The sequence below is a fragment of the Pristis pectinata genome, chromosome 2 (genome assembly GCF_009764475.1).
Source record: "Pristis pectinata isolate sPriPec2 chromosome 2, sPriPec2.1.pri, whole genome shotgun sequence".
In the NCBI taxonomy this organism is placed as follows: domain Eukaryota; kingdom Metazoa; phylum Chordata; class Chondrichthyes; order Rhinopristiformes; family Pristidae; genus Pristis; species Pristis pectinata.
Window position 1 is genome coordinate 32,168,925 of NC_067406.1, and position 22,818 is coordinate 32,191,742.

General features: G+C 38.0%; 2 protein-coding genes across 2 annotated transcripts in view; both read right to left on the bottom strand.

The window, feature by feature from the left end:
- Nucleotides 1-8,235, bottom strand: part of cplx4a (complexin 4a) — a 36,256-nt gene extending 28,021 nt beyond the window's left edge. Inside the window, exon 1 of the mRNA XM_052009360.1 lies at nt 8,069-8,235. Within this exon, the coding sequence (XP_051865320.1) occupies nt 8,069-8,235 (167 nt within the window). The remainder of the gene's footprint in view (nt 1-8,068) is intronic.
- A 9,027-nt stretch (nt 8,236-17,262) lies between these two features.
- The window catches only part of lman1 (lectin, mannose-binding, 1), a 46,961-nt gene continuing 41,405 nt past the window's right edge, over nt 17,263-22,818 (bottom strand). The window contains exon 14 of the mRNA XM_052010223.1: nt 17,263-19,127. Coding sequence (XP_051866183.1) covers nt 19,091-19,127 — 37 coding nt within the window. The 3' untranslated portion in view covers nt 17,263-19,090. The remainder of the gene's footprint in view (nt 19,128-22,818) is intronic.

Below are 22,818 nucleotides of genomic sequence, written 5' to 3' on the forward strand. Positions count from 1 at the left end.
ATTGAAGCAATGCAATCTCTGACATTCAGTCAGTGCATAAGCATAAGAGCTTAAGAAACAGGAGCAGGAACAGGCCATCTGACCTGTCGAGCCTGCTTCGCCATTCAATAAGATCATGGCTGATCTGGCCGTGGACTCAGCTCCACCTGCCTGCCTTTTCCCCATATACCCTAAATTCCTCTACTATGCAAAAATCTAACGATGTCTTAAATATATTTAATGAGGCAGCCTCAACTACTTCTCTGGGCAGAGAATTCCACAGAATTACTAGCCTCTGGGAAAAGTAGTTCCTCCCCGTGTCCATCCTAAATCTATTCCCCCTAATCTTGAGACTATGTCCCCTAGTTCTAGTATCATAAAGATCCAAAGTGGACTGAGGGTCATTCTGAGTATGCTCAAAGGTAGGCACAGATATTGGCATACTGAAGATCATTAATGGATGCGTTTGAGGGTCCAGATTTTACGCAGAGACAACAAAGGTTAAAGAACAATCCATCTCTTTTGTATTGGATGTCAATCCCAATGGGGAGATGATCCTTAATGAGGAGGAAAGATGACAGCTTGGAGGATGGAGTACAGGGTTGGGTAGCAACACAACCTTACTTAACCCCAATTTAGGTGATGAATGGCCTGTTTCTTGCCAATACAGAGAACGGTGGCAGTGATCTGATCATGAAGAAATTTTAGGACCTTTACCAATATTACAAAAGAGGAGGTGTTGGTGGTCTTGAGGCACATGAAGGTGGATAAATCCCTTGGGCCTAACCAAGTGTAGGACATTGTGGAAGGAGTGCAAGAAATTGCTGGGAGCCTGACAGAGATTTTTGTACTTTCCTTAGCCGTAGGTGAGGTACTGGAAGACTGTAGGGTGATTAATGTTGTGCCTTTATTTAAGAAGGGCTGCAAAGACAAGCCAGGGAACTACAGGCTGGTAAGCCTAACATCAGTGGTGGGTAAGTTACTGTAGGGGATTCTGAGAGACAGGACCTGTCAGCATTTTGGAAGGGCAAGGTCTGATTAGTGATAGTCAACATAGCTTTGTGCATGGGAACTCATTGAAAAGGTGACTAAGATGACTGATGAGGGCAGGGCAGTAGACGTCGTCTACATGTACTTTAGCAAGGCTTTTGACAAGGTCCTGCATGGTAGATTGGTCCAGAAGATGAGATCACATGGGATCCAGGGTAAGATAGGCAATTCGATAAAAAAAATTGCTTGGTGGAAGGAGTTAAAGGGTGGTAGTGGAGGGTTGCTTTTCAGATTGGAGACCTGTGACCAGTGATGTCTGCAGGGATTGGTGCTGGTCCCCTATTGTTTGTCATATATGTTAAAGATTTGGATGACAACGTAGGTAGTATGATTACAGTTGCAGATGACATCAAAATTGGTGATGTGGTGGACAGGGAAGAAGGTTGTCTAAGGTTACAATATGTTTTAGATCAACTGGGGAAATGGACAAAGGAATGGCTGTTGGAATGTAACTCAGACAAGTGCAATGTGATGCATTTTGGAAAGTTAAACCAGGGAGGACCTGCACAGTAAATGATAGGGCCCTGGGGTTTGTTGTAGAACAGAGCGACCTTGGGGTACAGGCACATAATTCCCTGAAAGTGGCCACACAGGTAGACAGGGTGGTGAAGAAAGTATATGGCACACTTGCCTTCATCAGATGGGGCACTGTGTACAAAAGTTGGGGCATCATGTTACCTCTGAATAGGACATTGACAAAACCACGCTTGGAATATTGTGTGCAGTTCTGATCGCCATACTTTAGGAAAGATGTGATTAAGCTGGAGAGGGAACAGAAATGATTCACAAGGATGTTGCCCAGACTGGAAGGCTTGCGTAATAAGAAGAGACTGGATAGGCTGGGATTGTTTACTCTGGAGAGAAGGAGTCTGAACTTATAGAGGTTTATAAAATCATGAGATAAGGTGGATGATCACAGTCATTTTCCCAAGGTAGGGGGGTCTAAAACTTAAGGGCATAAATTTAAGGTGAGAAGGAAAAGATTTAAAGGGGACCTGAGGGGGCAGGTTTTTCACCTAGAGGGTGATGAGTATATGGAACAAGCTGCCAGAACAAGTAGTAGTTACAAAGTTTCAAAGATATTTGGACATGTTCATGGATAGGAAAGGTTTAGAGGGATATGGACCAAATATAGGCAAATGGGACTAGCTCAGGAAGGCACGTTGGTCAGCATAGACGAGTTGGGCCAAAGGGCCTATTTCCATGCTGCATAACACCATGACACTATAATTCTTGGAAGGTAGCCAAATCTGGTCAGCACCTTCCACAGGGCTTCATGATTGATGAAGTCAAAGATCATTGTCAAGTCAGTGAAGGCTACGTGCAAGTCCTGCTTTTGGTCCCAACAGCTTTCCTGGTTTTGGTGCGCAATGTTGTCTAACAGTTTGGTTTCAAATCACATTGAGATCCCAGCAGGAGTTCCTTGCCCAGAGTAACTCGTCAGTTTAAGAGGAGACAGGTGGGGCTTTTTACCTGCTGTTATTTTCCACATTCCAACTTGCCTGTTTCTTAAAGCCTGCCATATATCAGCATTGTTTATCCTCTGAAATATTTCCATTACACCAAATTCGAGGAAAGAGTCATGGAGTTTCAGTCACAATTCCATATCTCTGTCTTTGTAGATGCATGCCATTTGGCCAAGTGGTCTTGCAGTTCTTGGCTGCATGATGCTGCATCTTGCTTCCCTGAGGACAGGGAGGTCAACTAATCATTCTTTTCCAGAGGATTGTAGGATGGGTTTGATTGTGGCATCTGTCACAGTTAACACATGGTTCAGGAGAATCTCAAATTGCTCCCTCCGTCTGGCATTGATGACTTCATATTCCTAAAGGAACGTCAACTCACTTTTGGTTTGGAATTGAGTGGGGTCATAGACATTGGTCTATAAATGGACTTTGTGGCCTGGAAGAAGCTCCTTATGAAGAGATTTTTTTTCACACCAAGTACATTCATATGATTCAATAACCTAAAGCTTAAAATAGGGCTTAATGACAACAGAGTTCGACAATAAGAGCTGCATTCTTGGATTATTACAAATTAATTTATGCTCATTATTGATCTTTTTAACTAATATTATGTATTGTCCATATATGACTCAAGATCTTTTGTTTTGGTGAATGTATATCTGTGTGATGTACTGCTGAAGTGTCTTTGAATTCACTTTTCCAATCTAGATATTGAATTCATGAACATAATGCTCACAGTGAGGAAAGATTACAGCCCCAATTCCTCTCGATGAGAAGTGCCATCAGAAATCAACTACTATATTCTTAAAAAATAATAAAAGGCTGATTTTTTTCATGCATCATTTCTAGAAAGATTAATTTATCAAATAGCTTTAACAGAATGGATTGCAGATCAAAGCAAAAGGAACAGATGATACAAATATACTTAGTTTGACCAGACTAGACGGGAATCAAGCCACATTGAGCTACACTGCTACAACAATTTTAAAAGAAATCATTTTCAATGTTTAAAATTTAATAGATAAAAGAAAATGTTGCCTGCCATTTGGGGATTCAAATCGTATTGAACCAGACATGTGAGCACATATTGAAACTTTAGAGAACTGACCTTACAAATAGGACATTGAACAAAAGCCTATCCTCTTGATATCTATCCTCCTGAGTAGATATAAAACATTTGAAGGAATGGTTTAGAAGAGAAGGATAGCTTTTCCCAACATTTTGACTGGTATTTTTCTCCTGATACAACAGCACAACCACAAATTATGGGGTGTCAGCCTGATGCTTCTGGAAGTTTGCTGGGCATAGCTTGGCTATTGCAAATCCTACATTACAACAATGACTACACCACAAAAGCATTTAATTTGCTCAAAACACTCAGCAGATCAGGCAGCATCTGTGGAAGGAGAAACAGAGTTCAAGTTTCAGATTGAAGGGCTGTTTTTCTTTCCACAGATATTATCTGACCTGCTGAACATCTCTAGCATTTTCTGTTTTTATTTCAGATTTCCAACATCAGCAGTGTTATGGATTTTCATATAAATTCTATCTTTCTTTTAAGGGATATCCTTCGAGCAAGCTAAAGGCACAGACATAATAAAGAAAGAGGTGTCACAGTAACCAGAAAACAATGAAATAAATTACTTTATTAGAAACCAGAGGGTTGGATTCCTGAAATCCAGATAATCTAGACGTTTTCACTTGCTACTTTATTGTACATCTGAGTAAAACACCTTCATTTATTGAATTACTAACTTACACCCACCAGAATTGGGGGCCATGTTACTGAAATGAGTGCCTTGTTACTGAAGGAAGGTGATAAATGGAGACAACGAAGGGCTGCAGATTCTGGAGTCTGATAAGTCAAAGTCAGTCAATTTTATTGTGATAAGTGGAACCAGATAAGGGAGGCACCAGAGACTGCAGATGCTGGAATCTGAAGCAAAAAATAAACTGCTGGAGGAACTCAGTGGGTCAAGCAGCATCTGTGGAGGCAAAGGGATGGTGCTGCATTCTTTAGTCCTGATGCAGTGTCTCCACCCGAAATGTCAACTATCCCTGTGCCTGCACAGCTGCTACTTGACCTGCTGAGTTCCTACAGCAGTTTGTTTTTTTTTTGCTCCAGATAACGAAGGCCTTTTGTTGTCTCCACTTATCATCTCCCAGTCTTTGACTCTACCTCCACCCTCCCCTCCCCCTATCTGGCTCCATCTGCCCATCATCTCCCTCCTCACCTGGTTCCATCTGTTGCCTGCCAGCTCCTGCCTCACCCCTCCCCTTCACCTCTTTATACTGGCTATCATCCCTCCACACTTAATGCAGGATCTCAACCCGAAACATTGACTATCCCTCAGTCTCCACATATACTGCCTAACTTGCTGAGTTCCTCCAGGACTTTATCTTTTGTCCCAGATTCCAGCATGTGCAGTCTCTTGTGTCAAGCCAAGTCAAGTCAGTTTATTGTCATGTGCACAAGTACAGTGAGGTACAGGTCTTCTGTGACCCTTAGTTTTTGACCCTTCTACCAATGTGAAAAGTTTCTTGCTCTTTACTCAGTCTGTATGTTTCATGATTTTTAATACCTCTATCATACTTCCTTGCAACCTTCTCTGTTCTAAGGAGAAAAACACCAGCCTTTCCAATTAGTCATTAGTTTTGTTGATATAAAATATGTTCACTAATTATTGTGAACAATGACTATATAAATGAAGAAATTTGTTACAGTTAATAGGAAAGCAATACTTCTGAGGCAATTATGCTACATTGAAAAATCACAATCTAGTTAAGGAATTTATAGTATGAATTTGAAATATTTAACACATTTTGGATTATGGCAGTTTAAGTAAAAAGACATATAACAGAACATGCTGGAAAATCTCTGCAAGTGAGGCTGCTGATGTGAAAGAAGAAATAGAGTTAACATTTCAGGCTGGAGACCGTTTGTCTTATTTTAGATTTCTAGCACTTGCATTTTTTTATTTTAACTAAACAGATATCTTAGGCCACTGATAAAAGGTCTTTGACCTGAAACATTGATTCTGTTTCTCTTCACAGATGTGGCCTGACCTGTTGAGTATTTCCAGCATTTTCTGTTTTTGTTTTAGACTTCTAGCATTTGCAGTTTGTTTTGTTTTCATATATCTCAGGCCAACCATTTGATTGAATCTTCAAAAAATAATCAACGCTCTTTCTCCCGAAAGAGAAGGTTAGAAGTTTAAATAAAATTTAAGGTTAATGAAACGGAGTTGACCAACAAGAGTACTTCTATACATTCCTAACATGTATTGTTTCCAGTTAATTGATGGGATGGGGATTCTTTTAATGTAAAATCATTAGGGCAATTTTGTGACAACTTTATCTTGATTAGGTTGGCACAACATCGTGGGCTGAAGGGCCTGTTCCTGTGCTGTACTGTTCTATGTTCTATAGTTAGTCTTCTGAATAATTTGCTACTTTGTGTAAGGCTTATTGCATGGATTAATACCTCAATGTGAGAGTCTGTAGGGGTTGCTATAATGGGTCATCTATCTACTTACATAAGATGGAGTGACTAATGAGCCAGAAACATTTCTATTTGACAATTCTACTATTTAAAGAAAATGAAAAAAATCCTTGGCTGTGAGTATCCTTCACAAATTCTAGTCATTAAAGATGCAGAAGATAACTAATTTAAATCGTCTATGGCTTTCCATTCTATATGGACATAACACATCTAGAAATAGAAATACAACTAAATATTATACTAGATTAGTTTAAAAATGATGATTATGTGAAGTAATAAAGGAATAATAGACTATAGCATTCAATGGATGTAATATATTCAATGTAAGGAGTAGGCTGTTTAGGTGTGAGATAGGGAGAAATTTCTTCATGTAGATGGAGGTGAATCTTTCCATTTCTCCATGTAGATGGAGGTGAATCTTTCCATTTCTCTACCTTCAAGATTTGTGGAGGCTCATTCAAATCATAAATCGATAGATTTCTGGATATTAAAGGAATCAAAAGATATGGGGATAGTGCACGGAAATGGTTTTAATCCTGAAGAACATCTATGACCTTGATTAATGACAGAGAAGGCTTGAAGGCCAAGTGGCCCACTTCTGCTGGTATTTCATATGTATTTATGTTCTTGTATATAGATTTTCATGATAAGGAACAGTTTAAAAGAGTCATGAGAAAATACAATGTGTGTAGAATTGAGGCAGGTAATGGAATGGTCTAAACAAATGGGACAAAGGCAACAAACAGAGGGAATCCTTCCTTTAAGTGGGAGCATTTGTGAATTGTTGTTTTTCTGAGATCACTGGTGTTCATATATTCAGCTATTGGGGATGTGGTTTTTACAGGCTATACTAAGCTAAGTGATATAGCTGTTAGTGTGGAAATACAGGAAGACATAAACAGGATTACAGAATGGATGGATTAATTGCGAGCTAAATTTAATAGAGCAAAGTGTAAGGTGGTTCATTTTAGTAGAAGGAAAAATTGCGAGCTAAATTTAATAGAGCAAAGTGTAAGGTGGTTCATTTTAGTAGAAGGAAAAATTGTGAGCTAAATTTAATAAAGCAAAGTGTAAGGTGGTTCATTTTAGTAGAAGGAAAACAATGTCATTTATTGTTAGGAAGATAAGAAATTAAGTAGGGCATTTGGCCTGCTTGTTATGTAGATTTAATGTAATCTATGTAATTTAATGTACGTACCAAACTAAAAGTAATGTACCATTAATAAACATGTTCACACAGTAAGAGAACTATTAAATTTAAAAATTTAATAGCATTATACATAAGGGTGGAGTTTGATAACTTCATAAATAATTGTTCTTTTTATTTACTCTGTTTAAGTGGGATCTGAACCAAACATTATCTAAAAACAAAGGAGAGCAGCTCTTTTATGCTTAGTTATAGCAGGCATTTTACAGCAGTCAGCTAGTAATACAGACATGTTGTTTTCCTTTTCTCCCAACATTAAACTATTTTGGTGAACTTTCAAAACTGTAAAATAAAGAAAGCAGTGCCAACTCCTCTTCTCTTACTGAATATACTTGAGTATTAATATATGTCATGACTTCAAAAACCTTAAAAATGTGCTGCTTGACACATACAAACACAGTTCAAATGCAGAATATATTTGGGGATAGTGCAACTTGACTACAAACTCAAAGCCTTTTCTGTTAGATACAAGACTGTTTCTGAGATTTTACAGATTTGTTTTCTTGGTTGTTTAAGATTTTACCTGAGGTTAAGCAGTTGTCGCTTAAGATATAATTGTCACTATAATAACTGTTCAATTTAATCTATAAATGATGCATAGAAAGAGCTTATTAAATGTTTTTTTATATCAGATCCACATATTGATAGCAACAAGGCTCAATAAATAAATAATTGAGCATTTAGATTTCCATTAAAAATAGCAAACAGAAATATTAAAAATCATCTTCAGAAGTGCACTATTAACAATATTTTATGCTGCAAATTCTGTGTAATTATTTTGTGCAGATTGATGCTATTCTTGGAAATGGACATGTTTAAAATGAAAGTCATTCAAATCAGTCTTATAGTCTTTGTCAAACTTACTTTTCTTCCACCACCTGCTTTTGGTATTCTTCATATTCTTCTCTGGTCATGCCTGCTGCTGCTGCAGGATCTGAGGAACTTCCTTCTTCTTTACTTTCTTCATTTCCACCTCCAAGTCCTAAATTCTTCACCTGCCCACTCACCATTGATTTCAACAAGAAAGACATCTTTTATTAAGAAAGTAATTAATTAGATTTTAAGACACAAATAGAAGGTATATGTGAGGGAAATGAAGAGAGAACCAGTCAGTCTTCCTGGCTTTTACATTAAAGTGCCTTTGAGAAAATGCTTTGCGTTTAGTAATCTGGATTAAACCATTGAACTCTTGAATCTTCCAGAGGCAGATGGTTCAGATCACGCTGCACATTCATTATTCCTCACCATCTATTTCTGTTAACATTTAAGCTAATGTTTGCAAAAGGCTTATTTCTGTAGAATCTTGTTTACGTGTTGGTTAAAAAGAAATCAAATAAAAATAAATTGTCATAATTTGAAATTTTGATTAGATAAATGCAATTAAGTATCTCTTTTTAATCAGGTTGACCAGGGAGATGCTGTTGAAAAGCCATGCAGGTCAAAGAGATGTTTGTATAAAAATATATACAGTTTTTAGAATGTTACTAGCTGTATTCAGATGATCATCAAAGGTGGATATTTAAAGGAATGTGAGTGTCTTGGCACAATGTGACAGGGCACTTAGGCATTAGTGCTATTCTCTGTAGAGTTACTGACTCAAATTAATTAGTGACATTCATTTGGTACTGTAAAATCCCAAATGCATGGTGAATGGATTATCAATTTGGTATGATGAATGTGATGCGTTATTAAAAAAAGATCATGTAAACTAAAATAAATATGACTGATCACATGTGTCTTCAATTACTTCATGTATTTTTAAGTTTTTGTGTGCAAATTCAAAACATTACATTATGATTGAGAATAATTTTGATAAAAACATTTATGGTAACATTTCATAAAGCATGTTTCCAGTTAATCATGAAAATGAACAGCAATTTGTCAATGCAAACTGTTAAGGTATTTACTCTCCATTTTATTTCGGCAATGGTTTCATATATTTTTTTTATTTTCAGTACAGAACCAGTTCAATTTTCAAACCCATGGAATTCAAATCACTGATAAGTGCAGCAGATTACATTTTCATTATGGAAGAATTATATTCTCAATGTGGTATTATTTGATGAAATGCTATTGCATAGGATTTAACAGCACAAAGTTTTTATTCATAAGGATATCAAGAGTTCTGGGAGAAGTCAAATAGTTTCAACAGTGCTATTTAAAGCCATTTATATGTGTGAAAATATGGACACAAATTTAATTCCTAATTGTTAGTATTAAAATTTTGTCTGATAGTGCAATTAATTGCAAAAGAGGTTCATTATTCTTGATTGAAGTTTTATTCATATAAAGGCCAGTTATGTAACATATTTGGGGGAATGTGAAGTAGATTTGACTTTGCTTCAATACAGACTATTTAATGTAATTTAGGCTGAAAACCTTTCGTACTAAAAATAGACAAATAACATGAGATTATTTCTAGGAATCAACTTCACTCTACTCCACATTTGCACCAGCTGCAACCTTGGAGAATGATGTTTATAATGTCCTCGTGTCTTCCAATGGTTTGATGTTGTATGCCTTAAACTTTACTTTTAATCTTTTAATACTCACTGTCTTGTTGACTCTTTCCCAACAGAGACACAAGAGAGTATAAATGCTGGAATCTGGAGCAAAAAACAAATTGCTGGAGGAAATCAGCAGGTCAAGCAGCATCTGTGGGGGGAGAGGAATTGTCAATGTTCCAGGTCGAAACACTGCAATAGGACAGATGCAGGGTCTTGACCCAAAACATTGACAATTCCTCTCCCCCAGAGATGCTGCTCGACCTGCTGAGTTCCTCCAGCATTTCGTTTTTTGCATTAAACTTATCCCCATTCAAGTGCTAGAAGGTTGTATTCTGTTCATGAAATGAATCAAAGATAGACACATTTAAAACGCAACTACAATGCTCCACGGAAAAGCTGGACCTATTTCTTTCTGGAACAGAGGTCACTTCTCACAAAAGGATAGATACAGCAGAGAATATCAAGGTGAGAGAGATTTGCTGGACAGGTTTGCAGCGTCTTTGAGGGTTGGAAAGCCATTTCCCAGAGTCTCTAGACACAAAGATGTATGAAGAGAGAGTGGGAAATGGAATTGAGATTGATGGTCAGCAATGATTTTGTTAAATAGTGGAGCATGTTCAAAGGCTGAATGGCCTACTCCAGCTCATTTTCTATGCTTCTCCATTTCTACCCCACATCCACCCCTCCTGAATTAGATTGGCTTTTAATTTGGATTTTCATCTCCCCAGGAAGACCACATAGGCTTAAGTGAGCAGAGGGTGTACATATTCAATCGGACAGGTTGGATGGATCAGAGAGCCTTATCCGGTCCATCACTGTTAGAGTTATGTTTATAATTTGCATTTACATAATGAGTTATCCTTCTTGGCATCTCAAGAACTTTTACAACCAATCGATAACCTTCGAAGCACAATCACTGAAGATTTGAACAGAAACATTGGGTAGCCAGTTTCCACCAAGGACCATCCGTAAGCAGCAAATTAGGAACTACTGGATGAAACTTTTGGTCATATTGAATAGAAGAGAAATAGTCAAGAGAATTGTATGATCTTATTTGACTAGAACTATCAGGTTTTTTTATTATTGAAAGTCCATCAAACTACAATTTTAACTCATTCCAAATATGACCTTTGTTCAAATTTTTATTTCGGTTTTCCAGTTCCCACAACTTTGATATGGAATCATTTTCCATTCATGTAGATAAGCAAAAGCTAAAATGTGACGTCTTTAATAACGAGAATTTCTTCAGTAATGCACTTAACTATACCTTAAGTAATATTTTAAGGTCCATGCTAAAAATTGTTCTTCATGTATGACAACTGAGGGTACTACTGAGTTAGCATGATACCACTTCTTTACAGAATCTTTGTGGGGACAAGGAAATCAACAATATACATCCTCAGTCAGTGTTTTCTAACCATACAGACAACTAGCGGTTATGCATTGCCCTTAATTTCCAAACTTCAGTTCTGTTAAATCAATTACAGCAAATTTAGTAAGTGGAACACTGTTTGCATTTACTAGTATGATGGACATTTAGCACTGATAAACAAGGATGAATTCCTTCGCAGATGCTTTTAAAAGCAAGTAAAAGAGCAGTAATATTACTACTGGAAAAATTAATTACCAAATATTGATCGTGAAAAGAGCATGTAAATAAAATTAAGAATTATTCCTATTATCAACTTGTCAAATAACCAAGGAGGACAGATGCTTTTGTGCATCTAATCACTAATTAATGATTCAGGATTAGGATAGACAATCTAGGATGTCAGGATCAATATAACATTGGGAGTCAATGGCTGATTTAGGTATGCAAAGATTTTTTTGAGTTTAAAGCAGCAGGTTTCAAAGAAATGCAAATTAAGTTACTGCATTCCAAAATATATTAATGGGTAAACATCTACAAAAACCAACTGCCAACATAATTGAAATTCATTCTGATCAAATCAAAAAAAAGTAAGAAAAGGCAAAGCCTATGAGGCAAAATAAGAATGAGACTAATTCAGCAAGTACTACTGAGGCTGCTGCTTAAGGTTCAGGGTACAAAATTATGCAATATTTACAGCACAGAAATAAATCATATGGCCTAAAAGATCTATGCTGGTCTTATCGTTCCATGTAAATCTTCTTCAGGCCAGAGCGCAGAACACGTCAGGAAGCTCATTTAAGTAAGTTCTCTCTGCTCCTTTCAGGACTGCAGAAGCACATTGGGGAATGAAGTGAAAATGTGAAATGCTTTGTATGGGTGCCAACAGCAAATTACTGGAAACAGATAATTCCATTCAAAATCTGTAAAGCAATTATACTATTTTTTCCTTCTTCTGAAGCAGTCCCTTGGGATAAAGATGATTTGATTCCACTCCATTTCAGAGTTGACTGATGAGGCCAATACGGGAACTGTGGACTCTTCCACAGATGGAGCAGAAAGTATATGATAGAGCGGGCAGGTGGATAGTTTGTGAGATAGTTTGTTACATGAGATTTCTATATGTTCACAGTGCATGGACTTCAGGTTCTCAATCCCATACTGAATGCTCCTTCTTCACTTTGATGGGTCAGTGATTCCAAGGAGTTAGTTGGGATGTTGCAATTTTTCAAGGAAATTTTGACCACATCAATGAATCCATTCTTCTGTCAACTTGATAACCTCTTCCCATTAAGAGTGCAGAATAGAGTATCTGTTTCAGGAGTCTGGTATCAGGCAGGTGAATGATGTGTCATACTCAATGGCACTGACTGAGTATAACTTTAGGTCTCAATGCTGGGAGAGGATGCTGATGTTGGTTCACTTATCCTTCCCATAAATTTGGAGGATTTTGCGGGGGGCAAAGTTAGTGGTACCTTTCCAGTGGCTCAAGGCACTTGCTGAAGGTTTTCCGGATCTTAGATGCATATAGGTTGGGGATCACTGCTCCTCAATAGACTATGTTTTGGGCTAAAATTAAAGAAGTGATAATAAACAATTTATTCTCTAATTTATAAAGCCTTGAAGATTATTTTTGAGGAGGCATATTTTTTTAACACCACTTGAGAAAGCTTGGAGGAATTTAATGTGGAATTTGGTTTTGCTGGGTCTCCAAATAATTGAGCTTCAATTTCAAATGTTCCAGCCATTGTAGTCAGGAGCAAAGATTTTTTATTCTTGGTATCTTTTGCCATTCTCAAATCCTATGATTTCTGTCAGACTTTCACTCAAGTGTTGAAAAGAATGGCCATGAATAGAAGCTTCAAAATAGGATTAACTTAACTTCTAAATTTTAGGCCATGTTAAGCAGATGTTGGCTTGTAAACAGTAATTTTCTAGCATTTGGTGACCTGGTGGCTTTATCTGCACCTGGAGCAGAAGGAGCATATTATTGATACACAGGAAAGAATGTAGATGCTGGAAATCTGGTGCAACATACAAAATGCTGGAGGAACTCAGCAGGTCAGACAGCATCTATGGAGGGAAATGGACAGTCGACGTTGCAGGTCAAGACCCTTCATCAGACCTGGAAAGAAAGAGGGGAGATAGCCGGTATAAAAAGGATGGGGGGGGGGGGCGGGGGTGGATCAAGAGCTGGCAGGTGATAGGTGGATACAGGTGAGAGAGGGATGATAGGCAGGTGAGAGAGGGGGAGAGTGGGAATGATGTAGGAAGCTGGGTGTTGATAGATGGAAGTGACAATGGGCTGAAGAAGACAGAATCTGATAACAGAGGACAATGCCTCATGAAATAAAGGGAAGGAGGTAAGCAGGGGAACCGGAGGGAATAATGCGTGAGTGATGGGCAGATCGAGAGGGCGAGGGAGGGAAAGGGATGATGGGGCTTGTGGGCTGAGGAAAAACAAAGGGGGGGGGGGAAGAGACAGAGTGGAGTGGTTACCAGAAGTTAGAGAAATCGATGTTCATGCCTATTATTGATGGCAACATTGAAATAGCATTATCATTGGAGGTCACCTTGCCATTATTTATCTAGAATAATGAAAGGCCCTAGTCCTTTGTCCATTAGAAAGGTAGAAAGATGAACACATGCTTGAAGCATTACAAAAGCTACAGAGATCAGTCAGACTAGTTCAGGCATTTGTACTACTTTGTCATGGGTGACACGGTAGCGTAGCAGTTAGCGTAATGCTATTACAGCACCAGTAAAGGGGTTCATTTCCTGCCACTGTAGTTTGTATGTTTTTCCTGTGACTGCATGGGTTTCCTCTGGTTTTTTCCCACATTCCAAAGACATACAGCTTAGTAGATTAACATGGGTGTAATTGGGGGGCGCGGGCTCATTGGGTCTGTCACCGTGTTGTATAAATAAAGTTTTTAAAAAAAGTCTTTTTTCCCTCCAGTGTGAAGAAGGAGCTTAGTTCACTTTCCTCCCCACAACTACATAGTTCAGCAGGGCTCTGCAGCTCATCAGCTTTGGGGTACAGAAATTGAGGGGAATGAAACGTTACTGGACAGTTATCTGTGTCTTTAAAAATCTTACCCTCCAGGTCCATTGCTTCTTGGAACAGCTAAACGTTGGAGCATGGCACCTGAAAGATTCTTAAATGGGCCTTCCTGGCCAGAATCATCCCGACCCCTCCTCTTGTGGCATTCTCTGCAAACCTTTGGCCTCTCACCCTCTACTCCCCTATTCATGGCCATGGTACAGTTTCAGTGGGACTGTGACTAATACAAACATGTGCTGGGTAACAAACAGATAGCACAAATTTTCAGAACAGAATAATTTTCCCTTCACTGACGCTGTCTGAATATTTCCAACATTCTAGACTGGTCTTTGTTGTTCAAAGAACATGAAACAAAATGGATTAGAACGTGAAGTACTTTAATATATGACAAAACTTTCAGAACTCTACTTGCTATAATGTAGTGTCAACATCAGAATGATAAATAAAATCCCCAAGGATTTCACTTGGCAATGATGTTAAATCATTAATACTTGAGATTAAATATGCTCTTAAACTTAATCCTGAAATTCATTGATGGTTAAAAAAAATAAGCTTTGATTGATACTTAATGTTTGGCCTGGACATGATGGGCTGAAGGGCCTGTTTCTGTGCTCTATGACTCGGACTTTAAAATATTCAAAATCAAACATGTTTTAAGTTGCAGAGAAGGGGATGAGACAACAAATGGAATGTGTGTGATTGGATGGAAACAAAGAGACTGAATAACACAAGCAGTAGTTGAGTTCACAGCAGATGATTTATCTGCAGATGCAATAGAAAATTAATGAAAACAAGAGAAAAAAAACAAGAAACATAAAATGAGGAAGCAAAACATTGCAGATGCTGGAAATACAAAATAAACAAAATGTTGCAAATATTCATGTAGTGTCAGGAGAGAGGAAAACAGAGTTAATGTTTCAAGTTGATGATCAATCATCAGAACAAGTCAGTTCCAATACAAACCAAAGCTAGTTATCTGAAATTGTTAAATTTAACATTAAAATCTGGGGGTTGCAATGCACCGATTGAGTTGCTGTTATTTCTGCTTTTGTTGGGTTCATTGGAACAAGGTAAGATAGCCTAGTAGGAGTGGGGCAGAGAATTGATGTTATAGACAACTGGTAGTGGACCGAATGGAAATGTTCTGGAAAGCAGACACTGAATTAATGTTTGGTTTCCCAATAGAGGACCACATCCTCAACATTATTTGCTGTACACAGGCACAGTAGTGTAGCAGTTAGCGTAATACTATTACAGCGCCAGAGACCTGGGTCCAATTCCGGCTGCTGTCTGTAAGGAGTTTGTATGTTCTTCCTGTGTCTGTGTGGGTTTCCTCCCACATTCCAAAAGACATACAGGTTAGGAAGTTGTGGGCATGCAATATTGGCACCGGAAGCGTGGCAACACTTGTGGGCTGCCCCCAGAACACTCTACGCAAAAAATACGCATTTCACTGTTTTGATCTACATGTGACAAATAAAGAAATCTTAATCTTAAAAGGAGTACTTCGGTGAAATAGCAATTCTCCTGCAATTTAAGACTATTGCATTTAGTGCACAAAACATGGTCCCATCTACACTGGAAAAACCAAACACAGATTCTGTGACCACTTTGCAGAACACCTCAATTCAGTGTGTAATGATAATCCTGAATTTCCAATTGCTTGTGTAGCGGTTGCTACCGTGGAATAAAAGAAGACTCTACTCGGAGGATTGCCAAACAGAACTGGTTTATTTTCCCGCCTTGTGCGGGCCCTTTAAGGGAGAAAAACTCCCGCCCAAAAAACCGGCAATGACGTAAGTCCTACGTCATCAGGACTTTCCCGCGCGCGGGTTCTCCCCATCGCTCGGAAAGATGAGGCCCGCCGCCATCTTGGGCCTCGTCGCTCCGACGCCGCGCGACCCGACTGCCGAGCCGGTTCGCCCGACTAGACGGTGAGTCGCCACACTTGCTACTTTAATTCTCTGTCTCACTCTAACTCTTACCTTGTCCTCTTGCACTGTTCCAACAAGGCCCAACATAAACTCAGGGAAACACCATCTGACTCAGCACATTAGAACACTGAGGGTTTAAGTGGATGATTCAATAATCTCAAATGTGGCCTTTCCAGTTTGCATTAGAATCAGCCAATTCTGATGAAAGATCATCAATCTGGAACATTACTTTCATTTTCACTCACCACAAATGCTGTCTTAGCAACCAAGTATTTCTAGCATCTGCAGCATTTTGTTCCTCAGTTCCAGCATTGTTTCTTTCATCTTCTATTGACATTTGTCCTCAGATCATCTGCAACTAATAATCCTCCACCACAACTTGCATCTTTCAATATCAGTCTCTACTGACATAGTTTTCTCGACCCCTCCTGCTCTTCTGATACTTAAAATGCATTTGATTTCTTCCTTTTCTCAGTTCTGCACTAATATCTTGTTTTGCAGTGTCTCTTCACTATCTTGTAGAATTTATGTTTTGTGTTGTCTGAATCTATGTGCCTGTGATGCTGCTGCAAGTTTTTCATTGTACCTGTACCTCATCATACTTGGACGTATGACAAACTTGACTTCTAATGAAAGATCATTGACCTGAAATGTTTTCCCTCTCCGTACATGTTGCCCAATATGTTAAGCATTTCCAGCATTCTAGTTTGAGTGTAATGAAGGAGAATGTTAATGTTTAGAAACAACCAACAACTATAAAAATTAATGATGGTGGGAGCTCACCGAGTTGAGGGAAGTTAGTATTTAAAATTAAATCCTACGATTTCTCCAGTTGAGTACTAAATTGTTCCTCAAGTCTGTAGATGCAAGCTTTTGTTTTGAAAAGAAAGCAAACAGGATACTGCAGATAGACAAAGACAAGTGATGGATAGTCCACTGATTCACTTCAAGACATGTTAATTGAGGATAAGAGGTGCTTGGCACTGTAGATAGCAGCAGCTCTTTTCTTTACAGATCACAAGAGATGATCATGTTTTACATATGTACTGTTCTCCAATCTTCCTTGCACTACAAATTCACTGGAGAACCTTTAATTGGAAGACACCAACAAGATTTTATTTTAAATGACAGGATGACTCAGGTTACCGTGTAAAATGAGTTAATAATGAAAGCCTTCGATAAACTTCATTTCAAATAACTTTAATAATGTTCAACCATTTTGTCATTTACTATAACAAGATATTTTCATTAAAACATTTCATAGCTGGATGGTTAAAGTTTGTCAACACCCAAATACAAATTGTTTTCTTTGAAATGGTAGAAAACAATAAAAAACATGATTTTTTTTAAAAAGGAACCTTCACAGATGACCCTCAACTGTCTTATCGTATACAACTCCCTTCTGCATTATAAACAACCAACAATCCACACTACCCACTGGTGCACGGATGGCCCATAATGCTTCTTACATTGTACGTCAAGACACTTCAGAAGCAAGACTTTTCTGGTCCTCTGCAGTTGGGAGTGCATCCCCAATTCTTTTGAGCCTTCACCTTGACTGACCTCAACACTGATCTGGATATTCAAATACATATTTGACTTTCAGATCAGGTATTTCTTTCATACATCTGATTAAAACACACACACACTTTAGGCCTTACACTATATAGTATGTAGTAGAATGAGTCTCCAAGCAAGTTAGACAAATATGAAGTTTAAACAAAATTGTGGAATCTTTTGGATTAACGTTTTCAAAAAATTGGTTGTATACATCGTCACGCACTCCAAAATGTTGGAGACCCAAGTGGCTTTAGGAATGAAAGTGGTAATCAATTGTTTTATAATGAATGTACATGGATGCTATCTTCAAGTTTCAGACCAATGACTTTCATTGTGATATTTACCATTCTGAACGAACAAACAAAAAAAAACTGGCTGTTTAGGAGGCTGAGTTTTAAAGACAAATTATAAGTCAACAGACAGGCAATAAATTCATTTCTGAAGGAACAGATAGAAAGAGTTAAGAGCATTAATCTGGACTTCAAAACATTTGAGGATTATAGGGAAGAGAAAGTATGAATTTGAAAGGAAATAAAAGTTCAAAAACAAGATTAAGCACACCAATTAAAAAAGGCCAAGATACAGAGATGACTGAGACTACAGACAAGGACAATTTTGTTTTTTTCTTAAATATATATAAAATTCTAACACATCTTTTGGGCAGTTTTTTCTTGCATCCCATTCAGAAGGGAGAGAAAATGTGCCAGAAGTTCCTTCTAGGTACAAGAGCAATAATCAATTCCAGACTACTTGGGCTTTACAAAGAATTGAATATTTGACAAAAAGAGAAAACCAAGATTCTTAGAGAGCCACTAATATCAAAGATACAGGGGTACCATTTCAGATGGAAGTTAGATCTGACAAAACAGTCATTTGGGACTAAATTATAAAATGCAAGATTGAAGCCAATTTAATCTGAATTTGCAAACTTTAAATAGAATAGGCAAGAAAAGATTCATGAAAAAATGCATTAACAGTCAAAACAGAGTTACATGAAATAAAGCCAAGATGAACAAGGTTAGAGAAGGGTGTAATCTGAACTATGAAACTTTTAAAAAGGCACAAAGGAAGCAATGTATGGTTGTAAAATCAAACAATGGTTATGAGCACCCAAGAATTTTTATCTAGTTCTCATTAACGCATTTAGCAAACATCTCCAAAGAACATAAACTGGCATTCTTAGTTATTGCTTTACTTATCATGTAAACATCTGTCATTCTTCTGTAACATTGTAACTCCATAATGCAGAATTCAACAAAATTAACTGCCCACAGCTTCATCTTTAGCTGTAGAAAAATAATTTGTATGCACAAAATAACTTTTGTAATTCAAGGAAATAACATCCCACAATAACTTAGTTTGTTGAAAAATATTTTTTAAAAAAATTTCATTTACAGTTTTCCTTTGTTTCATCCTAGGACACTAACAAAGTGAAAACTAAGAACAATAACATCAAAAGAACTTCTTTGCGGCTGCTTCTTGCTGGCTCCTGCGAGAGAAAGGAATAATCATTAGTGCATGAAAAAAAATGATTATACAACTTAAAGAACTGACTGATGCAGGAAAAGGCAACATAGTATTCACTGTAGCTTTTTGGGAGGGGGTACTTAATTAAATACAGAGGAATTGTTGTATTTTTGACTTTATAAATTAGTTAATTTTGATTTAAGTTTTCGAACACCCAAAAGAATAGATGTCCAGCAGGAGCTCATTTTGAGGAACTAGAACTTCAACAGTTTTTGTTGCCCAAGTTCTTTCGATGCAAAAAACCAAACCATTAACTGATGTGTGAAGATTTTCCTCATTATTTGCATTAAAATGATTAATGATTTAAAGTTTAAAAAATGCAAATTTAAAAACAAAACACCAGGGAAAAAAAACTCAGATTAGATAACATCTGTGGAACAAGAAACAGGTAATGTTTCATGCCTGGGATCTTTTATAAGAATGGAGAAAGAGTTAATCTCAGTAGCAGAGAAGGTAGGGAAGGGTGATGGTGAAATAAAGGGAACATCTCTGATAGGGTGAGATAATGGGGCTTTTAAGAATAAGCTTCTTTGTCCAAGGATGCATTACTAATGGATTGGAAGTGCAAATGAATTGTTACTTCACCTGGAAATACTATTTGGTCTGAGCGATCCCTTTGAGAAACTGAAAGCGGAAAGTGTGCCTTGTGGTTTAAAGTTGTTGGAGGTGGCAGAAATGCCAAACAATGATTCACTGAATGCAGAAGCTGGTGGGATGGACAGGTTTGGGCCAGAGGAATTTTATTTTAGTTCTGTTCAGGGGAAGGGGCAAGATCAGTGGTGCAGGAAATAGATGTGGTCAAGGCTATGGAAGAGGCAAAACCAAGGTTAAAGGAGGAAGACATCTGAGAGGCAACTGTGTGGAATATCGCACCAGCAGAACCAATACAACGGAAATGAAGGCACTGAGAATGGAATGACTTTGAAGTCTTCCCGCACAGGTGCTTCCGAAATGTCTTCTTTCTTCCTTAACCACGGCTTCTCCCCTACCAAATAGTGGGCCCTTGAGCTCATTTGATGAAGGGTCCAAGACCTGAAACATTAACTGCTTTTCGTTCCACATATGCTATCCAACTTGCTGAATTTTTCCAGCATTTTCTGCAAATAATATTAGAAATTTCTCATGATAATTAGTGGAAACTAAATCAGTACACGCTAGTACCCATGTAAAAAAAGATATACTGGCACCTAATTTTAATATTTAACATTATTGGTAATAAAATGCATTTTCCACTAATATTCTATCACCTCTCTAATGATCTCATTTAAAATGTTTCATTTCCCCCAAATAACCTATTTTAGTATTCTTAATTCAAATCCTTAGTCAACGAGGTCACTGTCATGCACAAATCCTGCACCTGCGCAAATTTATGAATCAAATAGCTTAAAGGATAAAATGAAACTAAAAATCTTGACATTCAGCTAAAAAGAGTTCATCAATGGAAAAATGATAAAATCACAGAGGGCAGAAAAAGGGATATAAAGCATAACTTTATTCACAGCAGAAGGAAGATCAAAGAACAGGATAAACTGTAAAATTACTACAGATGAAATAGGATATTACATATAGCAAATTGATTTATCTTTTCACATACCAATTCCAGTCATAACAGAATATCCACAACATAGAAAAACAGTTTAGTGAATAAAAAGGATTAAATATCCCAAGACATCAAGACCACTTGGGATGCAGCATACAACTGTCAAGCAATAAGAAAATAGTGATGCTTGGCTCAAAGTTTTAGAGCTCCAATAAGAACATAGAACATTACAGCACAGGCCCTTCGGCCCATGATGTTGTGCCAATATTTTATCCTACTCTATTATCTACCTAACCCTTCCCTCCCACTTAGCCCTCCATTTTTCTATCATTCATGTGGCTACCTAAGAGTCTCTTAAATGTCCCTAATGTATCTGCCCCCACAACTTCTGCCGGCAGTGAGTTCCACACACCCACCACTCTGTGTAAAAACTTACATCTGACATCCCTCTCATACCTTCTTTCAATCACCTTAAAATTATGCCCCCTCATGTTAGCCATTTTTGCAAGAAATACAGAAGAGTTAACAGAAGTATGGAGAATAAACAAATGCAGATGGAGATGTAAATCTTGGCAGTTTATAGGTCAACTAGTCATAGTAGGGGAAAAGCTTGATGTTATCCCCAAAATTCTTTTGAAAGAAATTCAAATCTCTTTCCACATCCATTTTTTATTTTTATTGCAGATTATTGAAGTGTTTTGCTTATGTTTTACATTACGTTGATCAAGGCCATTTCCTAAGCATGCTGGATACAGTTTCACTAGCAGTTCTTCCAAAAATACAGATTAGAAATAAATCAAAACAATGGGCAATGCGATTAGACCTTGCAAAGGCAGGCTCAAGCAATTAAACATTTTCATTTCAGAGAAGGCATGGTACAAATCATTGAACCAAAAAGATAGAAAAGGCTTATGAAACCAAGTATTGTCAATGAGAAGGCAACTGGAATTTACAGCCTTTGAGTATGGTTAAAGATTTGATGTTCTTCTAAAAGTTTACTGCCTAAGTTCTCAGGGTAGGTATCAAATTTAGGGCAAGTTTGGAACATTTAACAAATTAAGAAGGGATGGATGGTTGTAGTACGAGGACACATGGCAGTCACATGACCGTAACAACACTGACCCCACTGGTCGGAGGACAGCATTGCTCTTTGGATTGCAAGTGACACCACTATCAATCAAGGTGTGGCTCCACCCCACCCATCAGGTGTGGGCACAGGGATTGGCTTTGGAGAGGCACTTTTGTCCCTGAACCTGTCTGACCATTGGCCATGGCAGGCACCTTTGTCCAAACCATTGGCCTGTCTAAATCACCTGGCTAGGCTCCACCCAACCTCCTAGCACTACAAATAATGTTGCAATCCCCTGGTCTCTCTCTCACAACTGCCCCAGAAGTAGTGAGACAATGATGCAGAGACCACTGGCAAGAGTGGGCATTACCACATGGTTTGGGAGCATCTTAGTCAGATTCCAGGGAGTGTCAGGGCCAATGCTTGGGTCAAGGTATTCAGGCATTGAAGTGTTTATCCCTTAATAAGCTGTACCTTGTGTTTGTGTGTGTTGCTCATCTTCATTGCGATCCCCCTCATGTCCATGGTCTCCTGCGTGTGTGTGTGTGTGCATCTGTTCCTATTCATTCTGTCCCTGCGTTTGCCTTTGTGATTAAACTACTTTTTAAGTTACAAACTGTGTCCAGAGTTCCTCTACCTTTAAGATTCCAAAAGAACCGTTTCACACAACAATGGTTCAGAGGGAATGTCAGAGAGGGAAGGAGACAAAGAGATGATGGGAAATGACCAGCGACTTCAGGAAAGAAAGTATTCTGCAAGAACAAACCAATGGCTGTAAAGAAAGTCCGCAGTATGATCTTCAATGGTTTTTGGATGATGCAAACTTGACCTTTTCATGTTTTGGACATTATGTTTATGACTGGATTTCCCCACAAACATTTAAATTCCCAACCAGCTCAGTCAAAGCACTGAGTTATGTGGTTTGCCAATGCTACTTGGCATGACCATGAAGTATTAGGTAATTAAATATTGGACATTTTTGGTGATTTTGACCAGTAGACCACATGTGCCATTAGGAAAAGTACAACAGATATCTATACAGGA